We start from the raw sequence: 19872 nt of genomic DNA, 5'->3' as shown, positions 1-19872 counted from the left end.
GCGTCTTCTTCAACTCCCAGTGGGCTCGTCTACCTCAGCACCTCAACAAAGCAGTAAGTGGTGGAGTAACCTAAATTCCTGAGAGATTTCGGACAAACATTTGTGTGTGTTTGTGCTCTATGCTGGATACTCTCAAAATACAGCTGCCCTGACAAGTTGAAACATTGCGAGTGCTCCCCATTGTTAACCTATCCTTTGTCTCCAGTCCCGTCTCCAGATCTATGACCTGACACCGTCAGTCCTGTGTTCCTCGTCGGACGTCCCGGAGGGGGCTTCCCCAATTGTATCCCCATGGTAATGAGGGGGAACTGCACTTTCTACGAGAAGGTCCGCCTGGCCCAGCTCAACGGAGCTAAAGGCCTGCTCATCATCAGCAAAGACAGACTGTTCAGAGTTGAATCTTTCTTCAAAGACAGGCTGGTAAAGAGTCATATCCAATGGTGTATTGGAGGGTAAAACCACATTTGTGTTCACCCACCTTCGGCAGAAAAAATGGCATTGAAAGTATAGGGAGCACAACTTTACTTACCGCGGATGGCAATCAGCATTTACAACTACATTACTGGTCATATCATTCAGCAAAGACCGGCTGGTAAGAGTCAACTCACATCATAGACAGGCTGGCATGAATCAACTCATATCATTCAGAAAAGACAGGCTAGTAAGAGTCAAACCATATCATTCAGCAAGTCCTATCATGTTAGCCTGTGGTTCCATACTTGTCTATGTTCTTTAGCTATCTCTCCTGTTTCCTTTGATCTTCACTACTGCAGTTCTAATAGGCTTGGAAGCAGAATAAGAGCATTTGAACACACCTTAGTATTCAGGTTATACAGTCACACATTATTGGCACCCTTGATAAAGATGAGCAAAAAAGACTGTATAAATAAATGATATAAATACTGAGCTATATTGTATGGAAAATTATACAATTGCTTAGAGAAATAGATTTAGTTTAAGAAGTAATATATGTTTTTTCAAAGATGTGTCAAAATTATTGGCACCCCTAAAGATTCTTAGAAATGAAATCAAACAAAATGAAATCTGCAATAACATTCTACTTAAAAAGAAAATGTAATCTCAGTTTGTACTGTCTTGTGGCCTTACATGTCTTCCAGTTTCACTGGGGGTATAAAAACATGGTAACACACATGTACAACGTATGTCATCCATCACCATGAAAAAAGGCAAAGAAAAGACAAATGGTTGTTCGTCTTCATAAATCAGGCATTAGGTACAACAAGAATTGCTAGAGAAATTAACAAATATACCACTTACCACTATTAGGGCAACAATTAAGAAGTTTAAAACCACTGGAACAGTGGTCCACTTGCCTGGTATTGGATGCAAGTGTCCCCATGCACAGTGAAGAAGATGGTTTGGGAGTCAAAGAAAAATCCAAGAGCCAAAGTTGAAAATTACAGAACTTGGTATCTTCGGGTCACTAAGTCTCAAAACCACGTACACTAGTGGTGGGTTTGGCGTCAAATGAAGTATGCAGAAAATAACCTCATACCTACTGGTACCTGCCTATATGGTGGTGGATCTTTTGATGTTATGCGGCTGATTTGCTTCCACTGGTCCTGGGGCCCTTGGAAGAGTTCCTGATGCCATTGACCTTAACAAGTACCAGGATATTTTAACCAAAAACCTGTATTTTGAATTCACAATGAAATGGTTAATTGACCACAAAATCCACATTTTGCATTGGCCATCTGTCTCCTGACTTGAACCTGATTTTAAAAATCTGTGGTTTAAATGGAAGAGGGCAGTCTAAGTGCAGACTGAAGGATATCAACGTTCTGGAAATATTATGTTTGGAGGAATGGTCTAAGATCCTTCCCAATGTGTTCTCCAAATTCATGAAATATTTTTGAAAAAGATGCCGGAGTTTTGAAAACAGGGCTGCCAATACTTTTGACACCTATTTTCTGGTTGTTTCTCTGAGCAATTGCATTAGTATAAAATAATATGATTTTAGCATACAATATAGCACAGTATTTGTATTATTTATTTTATACAGTCTTTTTTGCTTTGTCAAGGGTGCCAATTATTTTGGAGGTGACTGTAGGTCATCGTGTTTATCTGTCCTAGTAGCCTACTTGGTGTATGAATAATAGATTGAATATAGATTTCTCCAAAAGGCTTTTGCTTCTGTACAGTATTTGCTCATTCATTTTTCCTGATAAGACCCCACCGGCAGGAAACAAGACTCAGTATGAGAAGATAGACATCCCTGTGGTGCTGCTCAGCTACACTGACATGCTGGACATCAGTAAGGTGAGAGGGGAGACCAACCAATATTAGCCTAGGTACCAGCCATCATGCTTGTTTGGCATGACAAGGACCGTCAAAGGAGTAGAATGAAGGCACAAACAGATCTGGGACCAGGCTACATAAACACTGTTCAGCAAGGCACAATGTGGGATTGTGCAATGTTCAGTAAAGTATATATCTTATAGATCAGAGATGCGTCTAACATGTGGAGAAAGCATTAAGGTACCAGGTCAGCTCTATTTATGTCATGTTTTATCTGCTGCGGTTGGCATGTTGCATCCTCCTGTATGTGACTCTGTTCAAACAAACTTAATGTTTGACAATTAACTTGACTAACAAATATCAATAAGTTGACCCAAATGCCATGTTCCTGTCCCCTGCAGACGTTTGGACAGGGCCGAGAGGTGGCCATGTACGCCCCGAGCGAGCCTGTTCTGGACTACAACATGGTCATCATCTTCCTCATGGCTGTAGGGACGGTGGCCATCGGAGGATACTGGGCTGGCAGCAAGGACATCAAGAAGTAAGACTGGTCGTAGTAGTAGCAGTAAGGACAACAACAAGTGAGACTGGTGGTAATAGTATCAGTAAGGCCATCAAGAAGTGTGGCAGATATGTACAGTATGGACACCTACTCATTCAAGGGTTTTTATTTTATTTTTACTATTTTCACATTGTAGAATAATAGTGAAGACATCAACACTATGACATAACACATATGGAATCATGCAGTACCCCAAAAAAGTGTTTTAAAAATTCTAAATATATTTTACATTTTAGATTCTTCAAAGTAGCCACCCTTTGCCTTGAGGACAGCTTGGCATTCTCTCAACCAGCTTCATCTGGAATACTTTTGCAACAATCTTGAAGGAGTTCCTACATATGCTGAGCACATGTTGGCTGCTTTTCCTTCACTCTGCAATCCAACTCATCCAAAACCATCTCAATTGGGTTGAGGTCGGGGGACTGTTGAGGCCAGGTCATCTGATGCAGCACTCCATCACTCTCCTTCTTGGTCAAATAGCCCTGTTGGGTCATTGTCCTGTTGAAAACAAATGATAGTCCCACTAAGCGCAAACCAGACAGATGGTGTATCACTGCGGAATGCTGTGGTAGCCATGGTAGTTAAGAGTGCCTTGAATTCTAAATAAATAGCACTTGATGGTTTTTGCGACTGCACTTGAAGAAACGTTCAAAGTTATTGACATTTTCCGGATTGACGAACATTTATGTCTTAAAGTAATGATGGACTGTCGTTTCTCTTTGCTTATTTGAGCTGTTCTTGCCATAATATGGACTTGGTCTTTTACCAAATAGGGTTATCTTCTGTATACCACCCCTACCTGGTCACAACACAACTGATTGGCTCAAACGCAATAAGAAGGGAAGAAATTCCAAAAATGAACTTTTAACAAGGCACACCTGTTAATTGAAATGCATTCCAGGTGACTACCTCATGACGCTGGTTGAGAGAAAGCCAAGCGTGTGCAATGCTGTCATCAAGGCAAAGTGTGGCTACTTTGAAGAATCTAACATATATTTTATATTTTGATTTGTTTAACAATCTTTTTGTTCGTAAAATGTATTAAAAAAAATAGCCCTTTTTCTCCCCAATTTCATGGTATCCAATTGGTAGTCAGTCTTGTCTCATCGCTGCAACTCCCGTATGAACTCGGGAGAGGCGAAGGTCGAGAGCCGTGTATCCGCAGAAACACAACCCAACCAAGCCGCACTGCTTCTTGACACTACCCACTTAACCCGGAAGGCAGTTGCATCAATGTGTCGGAGGAAACTCTGTACACCTGGGGGTACCGGTACAGAGTCAATGTGTCAATGTGGAGGCTATATACAGGGGGTGCCGGTACAGAGTCAATGTGGAGGCTATATACAGGGGGTACAAGTACAGAGTCAATGTGGAGGCAGAAGGTGAATTCACCAATTTGTAAGTCGCTCTGGATAAGAGCGTCTGCTAAATGACTTAAATGTAAATGTAAATGTATATACAGGGGATGCTGGTACAGAGTCAATGTGGAGGCTATATACAGGGGGTACTGGTACAGAGTCAATGTGGAGGCTATATACAGGGGTGCTGGTACAGAATCAATGTTGAGGCTATATACAGGGGTACCGGTACAGAGTCAATGTGGAGGCTATATACAGGGGGTGCCGGTACAGAGTTAATGTGGAAGCTATATACGGGGGTGCCGGTACAGAGTCAATGTGCGGGATCACCGGTTAGTTGAGGTAGTATGTACATGTAGGTAGAGTTAATTAAAATGACTATGCATAGATGACAACAGAGTGGCAGTGGTGTGGAGAGGGGGGGCAATGTGAATAGTCTGGGTAGCCATTTGACTAGATGTTCAGGAGTCTTACTGCTTGGGGGTAGAAGCTGTTTAGAAGCCTCTTGGATCTAGACTTGGCGCTCCGGTACCGCTTGCCTTGTGGTAGCAGAGAGAACAATCTATGACTAGGGTGGCTGGAGTCTGACAATTTTCAGGGCCTTCCTCTGACACCACCTGGTATAGAGGTCCTGGATGGCAGGAAGCTTTGCCCCAGTGATGTACTGGACCGTTCACACTACCCTCTCCAGTACCTTGTGGTCGGAGGCCGAGCAGCTGCCATACCAGGCAGTGATGCAACCAGTCAGGATTCCCTCGATGGCGCAGCTGTAGAACCTTTTGAGGATCTGAGGAGCCATGCCAAATCTTTTCAGTCTCCCGAGGGGGAATAGGTTTTGTCGTGTCCGCTTCACGACAGTCATGGTGTGCTTGGACCATGTTAATTTGTTGGTGATGTGGACGCCAAGGAACTTGAAGCTCTCAACCTGCTCCACTCCACTGCTCGGTCATCTTTTCCCTGTAGTCCACAATCATCTCCTTTGTTTTGATAACGTTGAGGGAGAGGTTGTTGTCCTGGCACCACATGGCCAGGTCTCTGACCTCGTCCCTATAGGCTGTCTCGTTTGTCGGTGATCAGGCCTACCACTGTTGTGTCATCGGCAAATTTAATGATGGTGTTGGGAGTCTTGCCTGGCCGTGCAGTCATGAGTGAACAGGGAGTACAGGAGGGGTCTGAGCACACACCCCTGAGGGGCCACTGTGTTGAGGATCAGTGTGGCAGATGTGTTGTTACCTACCCTTACCACCTGGGGTGTCCCGTCAGGAAGTCCATGATCCAATTGAAGAGGGAAGTGTTTAGTCCCAGGGTCCTTAGCTTATTGATGAGCTTTGAGGGCACTGGTGTTGAACGCTGAGCTGTAGTCAATGAACAGCATTCTCACATAGGTGTTCCTTCTGTCCAGGTGGGAAAGGGCAGTGTGGAGTGCAATAGAGACTGCAACATCTGTGGATTTGTTGGGGCGGTATGCAAATTGGAGTGGGTCTAGTGTTTCCGGAAGGATGCTGTTGATGTGAGCCATGACCAGCCTTTCAAAGCATTTCATGCTACCGCCATGAGTGCCACGGGAGGTAATCATTTAGGCAGGTTGCCTTCACTTCCTTGGGCACAAGGACTATGCTGGTCTGTTAGAAACATGTAGGTTTTACAGACTCGGTCAGGGAGAGTTTGAAAATGTAAGTGAAGACACTTGCCAGTTGGTCCATGTATGCTTTGAGTACACGTCCTGGTAATCCGTTTGGACCCATGAATGTGGACCTGTTTAAAGGGTCTTTCTCACATCGTCTACAGAGTTTCAGATATCCTGGTTAGAGGATTCCCGGATTTCCTGCTTATTCTCTCCTTATTCCGGGAATCTTCCAGCAGTCTCACTGGTTAACTATGCTAGAGGGATGAGTAACATTGCCTGAGACCTGAAGACTGGCTTCAGCCTTTTGCTCCCAGATATAATGAATGTATAGGCTTCAGGTGGTTTCAGCTCAGTAGGCTAATATAGTCTTCTTGAGGTGTTTGTGTCAGGGTTTCCATTTAAAAAAAAAAAATAATTATAATTGAACCTTTATTTAACTAGGCAAGTTAAGAACACATTCTTATTGACAATGACGGCCTACCGCAAATGGCCTCATGCGGGGATGGGGGCCTGGGATTAAACATTTAAAATACATACAATATAGATATGACAAAACACAGCATGGTAGCAACATAACAACATGGTAGCAGCACAAAACATGGTACAAACATTATTGGGCACAGACAACAGCACAAAGGGAAAGAAGGTAGAGACAACAATACATCACACAAAGCAGCCACAACTGTCAGTAAGAGTGTCCATGATTGAGTCTTTGAATGAAGAGATTGAGATAACTGTCCAGTTTGAGTGTTTGTTGCAGCTCATTCCAGTCGCTAGCTGCAGCAAACTGAAAAGAGGAGCAACCCAGTGATGTGTGTGCTTTGGGGACCTTTATCAGAATGTGACTGGCAGAACAGTTGTATGTGGAGGATGAGGGCTGCAGTAGATATCTCAGATAGGGGGAGTGAGGCCTAAGAGGGTTTTATAAATAAGCATCAACCAGTGGGTCCTGCGACGGGTATACAGAGATGACCATTTTACAGAGGAGTATAGAGTGCAGTGATGTGTCCTATAAGGAGCATTGGTGGCAAATCTGATGGCTGAATGGTAAACATCTAGCCGCTCGAGAGCACTCTTACCTGCCGATCTATAAATGATGTCGCCATAATCTAGCATGGGTAGGATGGTAATCTGAATCAGGGTTAGTTTGGCAGCTGGGGTGAAAGAGGAGTGATTACAATAGAGGAAACCAAGTCTAGATTTAACTTTAGCCTTCAGCTTTGATATGTGCTGAGAGAAGGACAGTGCACCGTCTAGCCATACGCCCAAGTACTTGTATGAGGTGACTACCTCAAGCTCTGAACCCTCAGAGGTAGTAATAACACCTGTTGGAAGAGGGGCATTCTTCTTACCAAACCACATGACCTTTGTTTTGGAGGCGTTCAGAACAAGGTTTAGGGTAGAGAAAGTTTGTTGGACACAAGAAAGCTTTCTTGTCCAGCATTTAACACAAAACCCAGAGAGGGGCCAGCTGAGTATAAGGCTGTACCATCAGCATATAAATGGAAGACAGAGCTCCCTACTGCCTGAGCTACGTTGTTGATGTAAATTGAGAAGAGCGTGGGGCCTAGGATCGAGCCTTGTGGTACTCCCTTGGTGACAGGCAGTGGCTGAGACAGCAGATTTTCTGACTTTATACACTGCACTCTTTGACTTGGTTAGCCATCCAGGCGAAAAACCCCTCAAAGACACCAATACTCCTTAGCCGGCCCACAAGAATGGAATGGTCTACCGTATCAAAAGCTTTGGCCAAGACAATAAAAATAGCAGCACAACATTGCTTAGAATCAAGGGCAATTGTGACATCATTGAGGACCTATATTGACACATCTATAACCTGAGCAGAGACCAGATTGCATACCCGAGAGAATACTGTAGACATCAAGAAAGCCAGTCAGTTGATTATTAACAAGTTTTTCCAACACTTTTTGATAAACAGGGCAAAATAAAAACAGACCTATAACAGTTAGGATTAGCTTGATCTCTCCCTTTAAGTAAAGTATGAAGTGTGGCTGCTAAAGGAGTGTGGCTGCTAAACTTGACCCCAAAAAAACATCTGTCAGATGGTTTAGACCCTTTCTTCTTTAAGGTTGCTTCCCGATCATCGCCAAGCCTTTTCTGGGGAGGTACCCATTGCTTGGAAGGCAGCACCTCGGACTCAGTAACTGCCTGCAGGGAGAAACTTTGTAGTGGGGCAGGGAAAAAGAGGGAGGAGCATCGGGGATAGTCGCATTAGAAGGGGTGGGAGATGAGGAAATGTTGGACGGGCAAGGAGGCATGGCAGAGTCAAATAGAAATCCTGACTTAATGAAGTGGTGACTGAAGAGCTAGCTATGTGCCCAGGTGGTTTAAGCATGTCCCAGTTTAGGTCACCAAGCAGGACAAATTCAGACTTAGTGTAAGGGGCCAGGAGAGAGCTTAGGGCAGGTAGGGTACAGGCCGGTGCTGACGGAGGACGATAGCACCCAGCAACAGGTCAACAAAGAGTTATTTGAAAGTTTAATGCTTAAAACCAGCAAATCAAATTGTTTGGGAAAAGACCAAGCACTGAAGGTGATCATTGGTAAAGATTGCCATTCCCCCACCTTTGGAAGATCTGTCTTGCCGAAAAGGTTATAACCAGAAAGGTTAACATCGGTATTCAAAACTCTTCCTTCACCACCTCTCAGTAATGACCAACACATCTGGATTGTTGCTGTGAACCCACACTTTCAAATGATCCATTTTAGGGTAATAAGCTTCTAGTGTTAACGTGCAGAAAACCTAGGCTTTTACGAGAGCAGAAATCAGTGAAGCAGAGCACAAATCAGAATGGGGGCTAGCAACAGATGGGCCAGGGTGTTCATGCACATTTCCAGATATCATCAACAGTAATACAATCAAGGCATGGCATAGGACAGGGAGAGCTCTGCAGTGCTGATTTATGATATTTAAATGTGCGTCAGATGGCAACAAGATCATATTGTACAGCAATTTCATCAGGTAACATGAATACAAAGCTGGTGAGAGGTGGTTAGAATAGGATGGGAGACCAAAAGTATGTGTAACCAATCGAGAGGCAGAGTCCCAAGTGTGGGGAGAAAACATAGTCGGTCCCACGGTTGGGTAAAGAAAGTTTTTAGTCAATAAGGTATGCAGGAGTCATGAGGCAAATAGCAAAACGTACAAGAAAAAAATTACATGTATAACGACTTGGCCATTGTAAGTTCAGAGTTACTCGTCCCAATAGTGTGTGAGTGCTTCAGGTGACCACATGCTCGGGGAGACAGGGGAGTGTGGTGGGGGTACCTGTACCAGACGGGGAGAGACAGGCCAGGGAGAGAGGGGGAGTGTGGTGGGGGTACCTGTAACAGACAGGGGGAGACAGACCAGGGCAGACGGTGAACAGAGAGGGGGAGTGTGGTGGGGGTACCTGTACCAGACGGGGAGACAACCAGGGCAGACGGTGAACAGAGAGGGGTGAGTGTGGTGGGGGTACCTGTAACAGACAGGGGGAGACAGACCAGGGCAGACGGTGAACAGAGAGGGGGAGTGTGGTGGGGGTACCTGTACCAGACAGGGGGAGACAGGCTGGGCAGACGGTGAACAGAGAGGGGGAGTGTGGTGGGGGTACCTGTACCAGACGGGGAGACAACCAGGGCAGACGGTGAACAGAGAGGGGTGAGTGTGGTGGGGGTACCTGTAACAGACAGGGGGAGACAGACCAGGGCAGACGGTGAACAGAGAGGGGGAGTGTGGTGGGGGTACCTGTACCAGACGGGGAGACAACCAGGGTAGACGGTGAACAGAGACAGGGGAGTGTGGTGGGGGTACCTGTACCAGACGGGGAGACAACCAGGGCAGACGGTGAACAGAGAGGGGGGAGTGTGGTGGGGGTACCTGTACCAGACGGGGAGACAACCAGGGCAGACGGTAAACAGAGAGGGGGAGTGTGGTGGGGGTACCTGTACCAGACAGGGAGAGATAACCAGGGCAGACAGTGAACAGAGAGGGGTGAGTGTGGTGGGGGTACCTGTACCAGACGGGGAGACAACCAGGGCAGACGGTGAACAGAGAGGGGGGAGTGTGGTGGGGGTACCTGTACCAGACAGGGGGAGACAACCAGGGCAGACGGTGAACAGAGAGGGGTGAGTGTGGTGGAGGTACCTGTACCAGACAGGGGGAGACAACCAGGGCAGACGGTGAACAGAGAGGGGTGAGTGTGGTGGAGGTACCTGTACCAGACAGGGGGAGACAACCAGGGCAGACGGTGAACAGATCACCAGGTGGAATCCAAGCAGCAGTGCAGCAGGCAATGGGACTAGGTGACACACCCACTTGGGTGAAGCTTTTATTTCTGGAGGCCGATTTCTTGTAGAAAATGCCAGTGAATGATCTTTGAACGGCTTGTGGGGGCTTCATAGGATGCTTCAAAGACTCCTGTCACTTGTTGGGCCCAAAGACCTCAACACCTTTTACTTCACACCTTAGTGCTCATTGAATTTGCATCTGGTCTGTCCTTGCAAGCCTGGGAGCCTTAACTCAGCATTCAGTTTCCATTTAAAATAAAATATATCATTGTAATGTACTTTCTTTTTTTCCTTGGCTTTCAAAATAGCATCAGACCAAACACTACTCACTCAGTTCCAGGTTGGATGGTGTCCTCAGATCTGCTGTTTGTTTGCCAGAGCACCCTCTGTATAGCTTGGAAAAATAACATTGGAAGCAGTAATCTCGCCGGTTAATTTTGGTCAAAATTAAGTTGTAGGTTTGGAGTTTTGATCTGGAGCGAAGGCCATGCTGTGGGGGGTAGCATCCTGCATATGTACCTGTTGAAAAATCCAAGTTTATCAAACTCCAAATCTATAATTTTGTTTAAAAAAAATAGAAAAATATGAGTGCTCACATGCAACTGTGTCTCTCTTACTGAGGGGGGTGTGCAATCTCCATTGGGAGAATGTTTCGGGGGTTTTAACTTACCAGACATTTGAGATGTTTACCGGACCTATATGCATTGGCTGCGTAACCTGATTAGGGCGTCCTCCCATGGTGCTCAGAATGACATATATCACATTCATGGGAATTCATCTTAACAGAACATAAACTCAAGGATGCAATGGCGTGGCCTTCTTTACCGAATTCCGATGTGGACTTTGAAGACAGCAAGATGAGTAATGAACTGCAAAATCACTAGTCTATGTCAATCTACTATCCCCCAGAGTAGAAAAGTTGACCTATGTCCTTCTGTGCGAGGATTGCCTACTCCAAACAAACTCCGGGACAGTTGTGGAATGATTGATCCTAAATTCAAACAACCAGTACATTTCTTTTAAAGCAATAAGACTGATGCAACAGATCAGAACATTTAGCCTAAAACATTTTAAACTTGTATTTACACGCATTGTAAACGCAGCAGTAGGCTATGCGCAAATGTTAGGTTCATAATGCAATTACTTGAAATCTCTGATTTGGAGATGACGGCCTAATACAAACAAATGGATTCTCGGGTATTGCATTTTCCTTTACGCAGTGTGCACGGAACTGACATGCAAGATTATTGCTGACACTGATGTTCAGATGAAGGGAATTAAATAGTCTACAACGCGCACCAACGCCGTGCTCAACTCAAACAGCGGTGAGTAGCCTACTGTAGCTGCTGGCTGAACTGTAGCTGCTGGCTGGCTGAAATTCAAAGCCTTTACTTTATCACGCCGAATGTAACTTTCCAGTTCCGCTATTTTTGCCATGTTATGAAAACTAAATCAGACAACCCCAAAAAGGCCAAAGCTGGCACTGGTTGCATGTGTGAGTATGTAGACACGCTAGCCATTGCGGATCCTCATGATAAATTCACATTTTTTGTGGCCCCCATCAAACTTGCCCATCCTATAAATTATTTATCTAAAAGCACAGACTGACTCTTTCATGATTTTTTTTAATGAATATAACATGTTTATGATTTTGTTGGGCAAAAACACATTACCAGTTGTAAATAGGTTGTTAAAATGAAAGTGAGGAGCCATCAACAGACAAAGCATTTCACAAATCAATTGGGAGAAAAATACTGTAAAATGTCTCTACCTTCTAAATACCGACCACATTTTCACATAGAAAGTATGCAATTATGTCCCTATTTATTCCACCTGGCCTGAGACAACATTAAACTTGTATGTGGATCCAAGGGGTATCGGGGTACAACATTTTGAGACACTGGACTCTCTCCTATGTGAGTTCTCTGATGTGACTTCATACTGGAGCGCCGGGTGAAGCATTTCCCACACTGTGTGCACTCGTAGGGCTTCTCCCCGCTGTGGACCACAGCATGTCTGATCAGGTTCCACTGCTTGGTGAAACTCCTGCCACACTGTTCGCAGGTGTGCGGTTTCTCTCTGAAACGCTTCTCGGTGGTGCTGCCCGACCTCCACTGAGTCCTCATTCTCTTCACCATGTTAAAACTACTGCGACTCAGGCTGTATCCAGAGAAGGTGGAGGTGGTGGCCATGTTTGACCCTGTCATGCACTCACTCATTCTCACTGTTGCTTCTGAAGCCCTGTGCTGATGCTGCCTTGGCTGTAGAGCTAAACTATTTCCATCATTATTTGAGTTCAGCATCTCACTGCTCTGTCCTTCTGGCATCTGTTGTCTAGTTTCATCAGCCAATGTCCTGACATGTCTTTTCATGTGTGCTGCTGCACTGAACATGTTAGCATGTGGTTTCCCTCTCGAATGAACCGATGGCCCTACATCATCTGTCATAGTAGGAACGGATGGCAGCCCACAATGAGATGGGAAAAAAGAGATATTCTGCGAGTACTCTTCTGAGGCATGAAATGAGAAAATTTGGTGGCCATCAGGGTCAGTATCTCTGCCTGGATCCACAGAGGTCCACAGCTGCCCATCAGTCTCATCCATGACAAACTGGTCAGGTCCTGTAAGGGCCGTGGTCTGATCCAGATCCTCCTCTTTCTCATCCTTCACCATCACTAGCTCTTGTGAGTCCTCATCTGGCCGGTGCTGCTCTGTGCTGAAAACGTCTGTAGATGTGAGCTGGGGTGTGCCTGGTTCCTCCGGACCATCAGAATTGGGGTAATGTTCCACTGAGTCTTCAGGAGATATGTTGGGTTGTGTGATGAAGTCCATATCACAATGCCGTTGCTCAAAGGATGGTGGTTGCCCAGGCTTGGAACCAGACTCTAAAGATTTAAGATAAAATAAACATTACACGACTGCTTTAGAACTGACTGTGAGTGTACGTGCCCTAGGTTTAGCTGAAATGACGCCAATGAACACGCATACCACCACACCCACACAGTCTTCCATAGACAGACAGAGCAGTATCACTTATGGTCACACCCACCCTCTCCAGTGATCCTGAGCTCTTCCTGAGGGTCAGTCTTCCACACATCCTCTGCTGTCTCTTCATCTTTGATCAGTATGGGTTCAGTCTCTGCTCTCTGCTCCACATCTGTAGGCTGTAACAGGGGACTGAGGTTATCCCTCTGGACACACCATATCTAACACTTTCATACTCATCAATCACACAAAAGCAGTAAAATATCCTGAAAATCCAATAACAGAATTGATGCAAGAGGTCAGGTCTCTGTAATTGTAAAAGGTGATGCATCACACCTGGGGTTGAGAGTCCTCTTCAACAGCCATTTCTCCATCTCTCCACTGTGAGTTACTCCTTTGCTTGTTCAAAACTATTTTGACTGGGTATGAAGATCTTGCTGATGCCATGGGGTAAAAAACTGGAAAATAATTGTATTGAGTCGTATTAAAACATAGTAAAACATTTGGGTTTTGTATATGAAATCAATTTATCATGAATAACACATTACCTTTTCTCCTGACTCGTGTCTTCTTCAGCTCCCCCTCCATCATTTGACACTTCCTTTTCAGTACATCAATATCTCGCTGGCTTTGGGTCATTTCCAAACGTATAACTGCACAGCTATCATCAACTCGTTTGTTTATTTCTGCTACAGCTGCTTTAGCCAATACCTCCATAATAGATACCAACTGCGCCTGAAAATTGCAGCTGGCCATCTTGTCCAGTCCAAATTACAGAATTTGTATTCTCTGTGCTAAGTAAAGTCTCCAATTTCCGAGCTAATATGCAACAAACAATCAGTAAATGTTGACAAATTGCAACAATATTGCGTGTGAGATGCGTGCGCAATTGCAATCGCGCTTCCCTTCAACACGTGACATAAATATGTACTACCGTAAATATAAGACTGCAACAGCCCTTCAAAATTGGTATAATTATCACCGGCCTTGCCTGGCCAGGTAAAAACGAGGTTCTGTTCTAGTCTGCATGTAGAGTGCAACTAGATTAATGTAAACTTAAAATAAACGTAATTGAATTATTATTTCAAGTAACTATTGCTTGCTACATTAACTATAGCTGATTAACATTAAGAGGTTATTCTCTTAGGGTTTTTAAGGCACAAATATATACACACTGAGTGCACGAAACATTAGGATGCCTGCTCTTTCCATGTAATAGCTTTCATCTGGATAGTCTAAGACCCCTTATTGATGCCACCTGTTTAATCCACTTCAATCAATGTAGATGAAGGGGAGAAGACTAGTTAAAGAAGGATTTTTAAGCCTTGAGACATGGATTGTGTATGTGTGCCATTCAGAGGGTGAATGGGCAAGACAAAATATTGAAGTGCCTTTGAATGGGGTATGGTTGTAGGTGCCAGGTGCGCTGGTTTTGAGTGTGTAAAGAACTGCAAAGCTGCTTGGTTTTTCATGCTCAACCGTTTCCTGTGTGTATCACGAATGAGCCACCACCCAAAGGACATCAAGCATTGGAGTCAATAAATCAAATCGGTCCCGACGAATTGAGGCTGTTCTGAGGGCAAAAGGGGGGGTGCAACTCGATATTAGGAAGGTGTTCCTAATGTTTTGTATACTCAATCTAGTGGTATTAGATATAAAGTGTATGCATATCAGATAGTGTATAAGAAGATAGCGAGTAGTTGATTGAGCAACATGAGAGACTATGCATAAAAGTACAGTAGTACTGATATGTCTGTGAGAGTAAGTGATGATTGTATGTGTGTGTGTATGATTGTATGTGTGTGTGTATGGAGCTATGTGCATACAATGACTGTGTGTATACTGTGTGTACACTGACTGGGTGGTTATTCTCTACAGGAGAGGAAGTAGAGCTGACTTCATCACCCACACCAGTTCACTGGAGCAGTGCAGGTTCACCTCCAAGACTAGAACAGGACCCACACAAACACACCTGTAGAGCGAGATACGGAGAGATAAAGTGTAAGCATGCATGCATTGTTGTGATGACTCATCCATTCTTGATTAAATTATTTGTATATGTGGAAGTTGAAGAGTTAGAATGACATGCACCTTGATGTTTGCCCCACATTTTGACAGTTCTGTCATGGGACGCCACGATGATTGTGCCGTTTGTGAATTGCAGTACACTGATCCTGTCACTGTGTGCCGAGGGAGAATCCATCCAAATCGTCATCATTGAAAAAAGAAAATCAGTTTCATCAGAGGAAAAGAGAGACATGCTCCAGGAGTTGACATTGGGTGGCTGGTTGAATCACATGTTTCCCTTGGAATCTCCACACACACCCAACTCTGGAGACACGACACAGATTAACGATGCAGTTAATACATTATTCATAACAACTTGTTTACAGATGATTCACAAGATGTATCAAAATGTGTATGTGAGTGTCATTGTACTGCAGTGCAGCTACCTCCCTCCACAGTCACTGCAGATATCCAGCCACCTTTTCCCTCACTAGTCCCGTCCATTTCTATCTCAATGTCACCACATGATGACAGGTCAGTCTTTGGGCCCATGGCATTCTAGGGAAGGCAGATATTACCATCCATCAATGGCCGAAATGCCAGAGGGGCTGGTCTATTTTTTGTGCAGTGGGCATATAAGGGATCCCTAAGAGGCTAGTTTTTTTGTGAGCAAAATGATCATGATCTCCATAATAATTGGGGCCTCAAATAAGAAAAATATGCATGTGTGGGGGCCTCAAGGGGGGGAAATGGCAGGTGTTGCAGCTTTTGGGAAAATAATTGTCTGGTATGTTGCTGGTAAACTCACCAAGAAGCCACCAAGCACAACCTGTCCTTTCTGCTCGCCGAGCAGTCAAGTGCTTTTTTCATCATTGGCCAACATCCCAAGAATTTGTGTGTCATCCTTCGAACTGCAATGTAATCAGTTATGTACATTTCAAGTCAGTATTTATTAGTCTAGATCTGGTGTACCAAGTAATAATGTGTGTTTACCATGTGTTGTTTGTCCAGGGCCGGCCCGCCCATTAGGCAGGATTAGGCAGCCGCCTTTGGAGGCAGATTGACGAGGGCAGCATTTTCCGAGCTAAACTGACCAAGACGCATCTCCAACAACACGTAAAACCTCACATACCTCTGCCCAAAAACAATGACAATTTCTTTCAACCAGTGGCATATGGGCTTTTCAGGTGAGTGCTAATGCATTCCTTTGATAAGCAGTGCCCACTTTGTCAAAGGCAGGGGAGCAAAATATTTGTGTTGTCTATTCACAGCATGTGTCTCCAGAGTGCTGTTGGAGAGACGCAATGCTGCGGCATAGGAGATATAGCTTAAAGAGTATGTGAACGTTTATGTAACCTCCAGGCTGGAGAGAAAATGAATGACAATGTAATGAGACGGACACTTTAAATCATGCACGTTTCTCAGATCAAATAGCCTAACCTAAATGGAGCCCAATCCAATAAAAACTGCAGTGTCATGTTATTAACAAACATCTGCCTGTTTTATAAATGGTAGGCCTACCACATGGATGGGCATTCATAAAAGTCCATTGCAGGCCTTACACTGTAAGCTACACCCCAGTAAGACGTCTATATTTGGTCCGGTCTGGACTGGACTTGATTTGGTACAAACATACACTATATATACAAAAGTATGTGGACGCCCATTAAAATTAGTGGATTTGGCTATTTCAGTCATACCCATTGCTGACAGGTGTAAAAAATCTAGCACACCGCCATCCAGTCTCCATAGACAAACATTGGCAGTAGAATGGCCTTACTGAAGAGATCAGTGACTTTCATTGGACTCTGGAGCAGTGGAAACATGTTCTCTGAAATTATGTATCAGGCATCTGGCATTCAGAGACGAATCTGGGTTTGGCGGATGCTAGGAGAACGCTACCTGCCCCAATGCATAGTGCTAACTGTAAAGTTTGGTGGATAAAGAATAATGGTCTGGTGCTGTTTTTCATGGTGCGGGCTATGCCCCTTAGTTCCAGTGAAAGGAAATCTTAAAGCTAAAGCATACAATGACATTAGATGATTCTGTGCTTCAAACTTTGTGGAAGGCCCTTTCCTGTTTCAGCATGACAATGTCCCCGTGCACAAAACGAGGTCAATACAGAAATGGTTTGTTGAGATCGGTGTGGAAGAACTTGACTGGCCTGCACAGAGCCCTGACCTCAACCCCATCAAACACCTTTGGGATGAGTTGGAAAGCCGACTGCGAGCCAGGCCTAATCGACCAACATCAGTTACTGACCTCACTAATGCTCATGGCTGAATGGAAGCAAGTCCCCGCAGCAATGTTCCAACATCTAGTGGAACGCCTTCCCAGAAGAGTGGAAGCTGTTATAGCAGCAAAGGGGTATTAATGCCCATGATTTTGCAATGAGATGTTGGACAAGCAGGTGTCCAGATAATTCTGATTGTGTAGTGTAGATGTCTATAAATGACGTCTTTTCAACTTTAATTCAGAACAGAAAATAAACGCTTTGAAAATACATCTTATCAATATCTGGAAAATGTGTATTTTCAACATCTGTAAAATGTATTTGACCTTTCATTCAGAACCTAAAATGAACCTAACTTCAATGTCTGGAAAATACATATTTAAAAAAATAAATAAAAACACTTATTTTGATTATTGGGACTCTTCTAGTTTTGCAGGGGTATAGTAGGGCAAAACATTTTTTGTCCCACCTAAGACCGGGCCTTTGTGTGCATGTGCTTTTTTCATCATTGCCACCGACCCAATAATTCTTATGTCAACCTTCCAACTGCAATTGAATCAGTTATGTACATCTCAAGTCAGTATTTATCAGTCTAGATTTGGTGTACCACATAATAATGTGGGTGCGCCTGCTTGTGCTTTCCTTAATTTCCCTATCAGCATCAACAAGGACACAGGTTACATTTCTATCCTCACAGGTTCCCAGCAGGATAGTCGTCGTACAGGTGCATCACTGGGGAAGGCACTGAGTATGTAGACACCTTCAACAGACTACGGACAAAAGGATCACAGTCTTCATTAGTAGGCATTGCAGGAGTACTAGAACACATGATGACTAAAATGTAATCTGTGTACCAATGTTGAAGTACCCGAGGCCGGTCTCGGTCCATAGACCACAAATTGAGTGTCTCAGTGTCGGATACATTTGTACTCAGTCTTGACTAGGTCTCAGACAGTGAGGACTGGTAATTTCTTCCTGAGACCAACGGAGTAAAAAACTCAGAATTATCAGCTTCAGTTCAGTCAGCGCATAAAACCGCTTTGCCAGGCTAAATATATACACTCCTTTCTTGAAACATGTACATCTTAAAAGTATCTTAACTTTATATATATTATAGACATATTTGCGCAGTGGTGAACCTATAGGTCTTCAGTATGTGACAGGTTAGTACAGTGGTGAACCTATAGGTCTTCAGTGTGTGACAGGTTAGTACAGTGGTGAACCTATAGGTCTTCAGTATGTGACAGGTTAGTACAGTGGTGGACCTATAGGTCTTCAGTATGTGACAGGTTAGTACAGTGGTGAACCTATAGGTCTTCAGTGGTGAACCTATAGGCCTTCAGTGTGTGACAGGTTAGTACAGTGGTGAACCTATAGGTCTTCAGTGTGACAGGTTAGTACAGTGGTGAACCTATAGGTCTTCAGTGTGTGACAGGTTAGTACAGTGGTGAACCTATAGGTCTTCAGTGTGACAGGTTAGTACAGTGGTGAACCTATAGGTCTTCAGTGTGACAGGTCTTCAGTGGTGAACAGGTGTGTGAACCTATAGGCCTTCAGTGTGTGACAGGTTAGTACAGTGGTGAACCTATAGGTCTTCAGTGTGACAGGTTAGTACAGTGGTGAACCTATAGGTCTTCAGTGTGTGACAGGTTAGTATAGTGGTGAACCTATAGGTCTTCAGTGTGAACCTTACTAGTGGTGAACCTATAGGTCTTCAGTGGTGAACCTATAGGTCTTCAGTGTGTGACAGGTTAGTACAGTGGTGAACCTATAGGTCTTCAGTGTGTGACAGGTTAGTACAGTGGTGAACCTATAGGTCTTCAGTGTGTGACAGGTTAGTACAGTGGTGAACCTATAGGTCTTCAGTGTGTGACAGGTTAGTACAGTGGTGAACCTATAGGTCTTCAGTGTGTGACAGGTTACTTCAGTGGTGAACCTATAGGTCTTCAGTGTGTGACAGGTTACTACAGTGGTGAACCTATAGGTCTTCAGTGTGTGACAGGTTAGTACAGTGGTGAACCTATAGGTCTTCAGTGGTGAACCTAGTAGGCCTATCTTCAGTGGTGAACCTATAGGTCTTCAGTGTGTGACAGGTTAGTACAGTGGTAAACCTATAGATCTTCAGTGTGTGACAGGTTACAGTGTTATAGGTCTTCAGTGGTGAACCTATAGGTCTTCAATGTGTGACAGGTTAGTACAGTGGTGAACCTATAGGTCTTCAGTGTGTGACAGGTTAGTACAGTGGTGAACCTATAGTGTGTGACTTCAGTGGTGAACCTATAGGTCTTCAGTGTGTGACAGGTTAGTACAGTGGTGAACCTATAGGTCTTCAGTGGTGAACCTATAGGTCTTCAGTGTGACAAGTTACTACAGTGGTGAACCTATAGGTCTTCAGTGTGACAGGTTAGTACAGTGGTGAACCTATAGGTCTTCAGTGGTGAACCTATAGGTCTTCAGTGGTGAACCTATAGGTCTTCAGTGTGACAGGTTAGTACAGTGGTGAACCTATAGGTCTTCAGTGGTGAACCTATAGGTCTTCAGTGGTGAACCTAT

The 19872-nt window shown here is 44.3% G+C and overlaps 1 protein-coding gene across 1 annotated transcript; it reads right to left on the bottom strand.

The window, feature by feature from the left end:
* Positions 1-11709: 11709 nt before the first annotated feature.
* Positions 11710-13986, bottom strand: LOC135559017 (zinc finger protein 436-like). The gene is made up of 4 exons (XM_064993323.1): positions 13628-13986; positions 13416-13537; positions 13144-13258; positions 11710-12979 (listed from the first exon to the last, which is right to left on the bottom strand). The coding sequence occupies exons 1-4, from the start codon at positions 13833-13835 to the stop codon at positions 11916-11918; spliced, it is 1509 nt and encodes a 502-aa protein (XP_064849395.1). The 5' UTR covers positions 13836-13986; the 3' UTR covers positions 11710-11915.
* Between the last annotated feature and the right edge of the window lie 5886 nt (positions 13987-19872).

This window comes from Oncorhynchus masou, chromosome 17 (genome assembly GCF_036934945.1).
Source record: "Oncorhynchus masou masou isolate Uvic2021 chromosome 17, UVic_Omas_1.1, whole genome shotgun sequence".
NCBI lineage: Eukaryota > Metazoa > Chordata > Actinopteri > Salmoniformes > Salmonidae > Oncorhynchus > Oncorhynchus masou.
This window is presented reverse-complemented; position numbering and strand designations above follow the sequence as displayed.

What these genes read in the sequence shown, in the direction of transcription:
- LOC135559017 (XM_064993323.1), bottom strand. Translation starts at nt 13,835, where the DNA reads ATGGCCAGCTGCAATTTTCAGGCGCAGTTGGTATCTATTATGGAGGTA. An exon ending in GACACGAGTCAGGAGAAAAG is followed by an intron (nt 13,538 to 13,627) that starts GTAATGTGTTAT and finishes ATTATTTTCCAG; the next exon opens with TTTTTTACCCCATGGCATCA. An exon ending in AAGAGGACTCTCAACCCCAG is followed by an intron (nt 13,259 to 13,415) that starts GTGTGATGCATC and finishes CCCCTGTTACAG; the next exon opens with CCTACAGATGTGGAGCAGAG.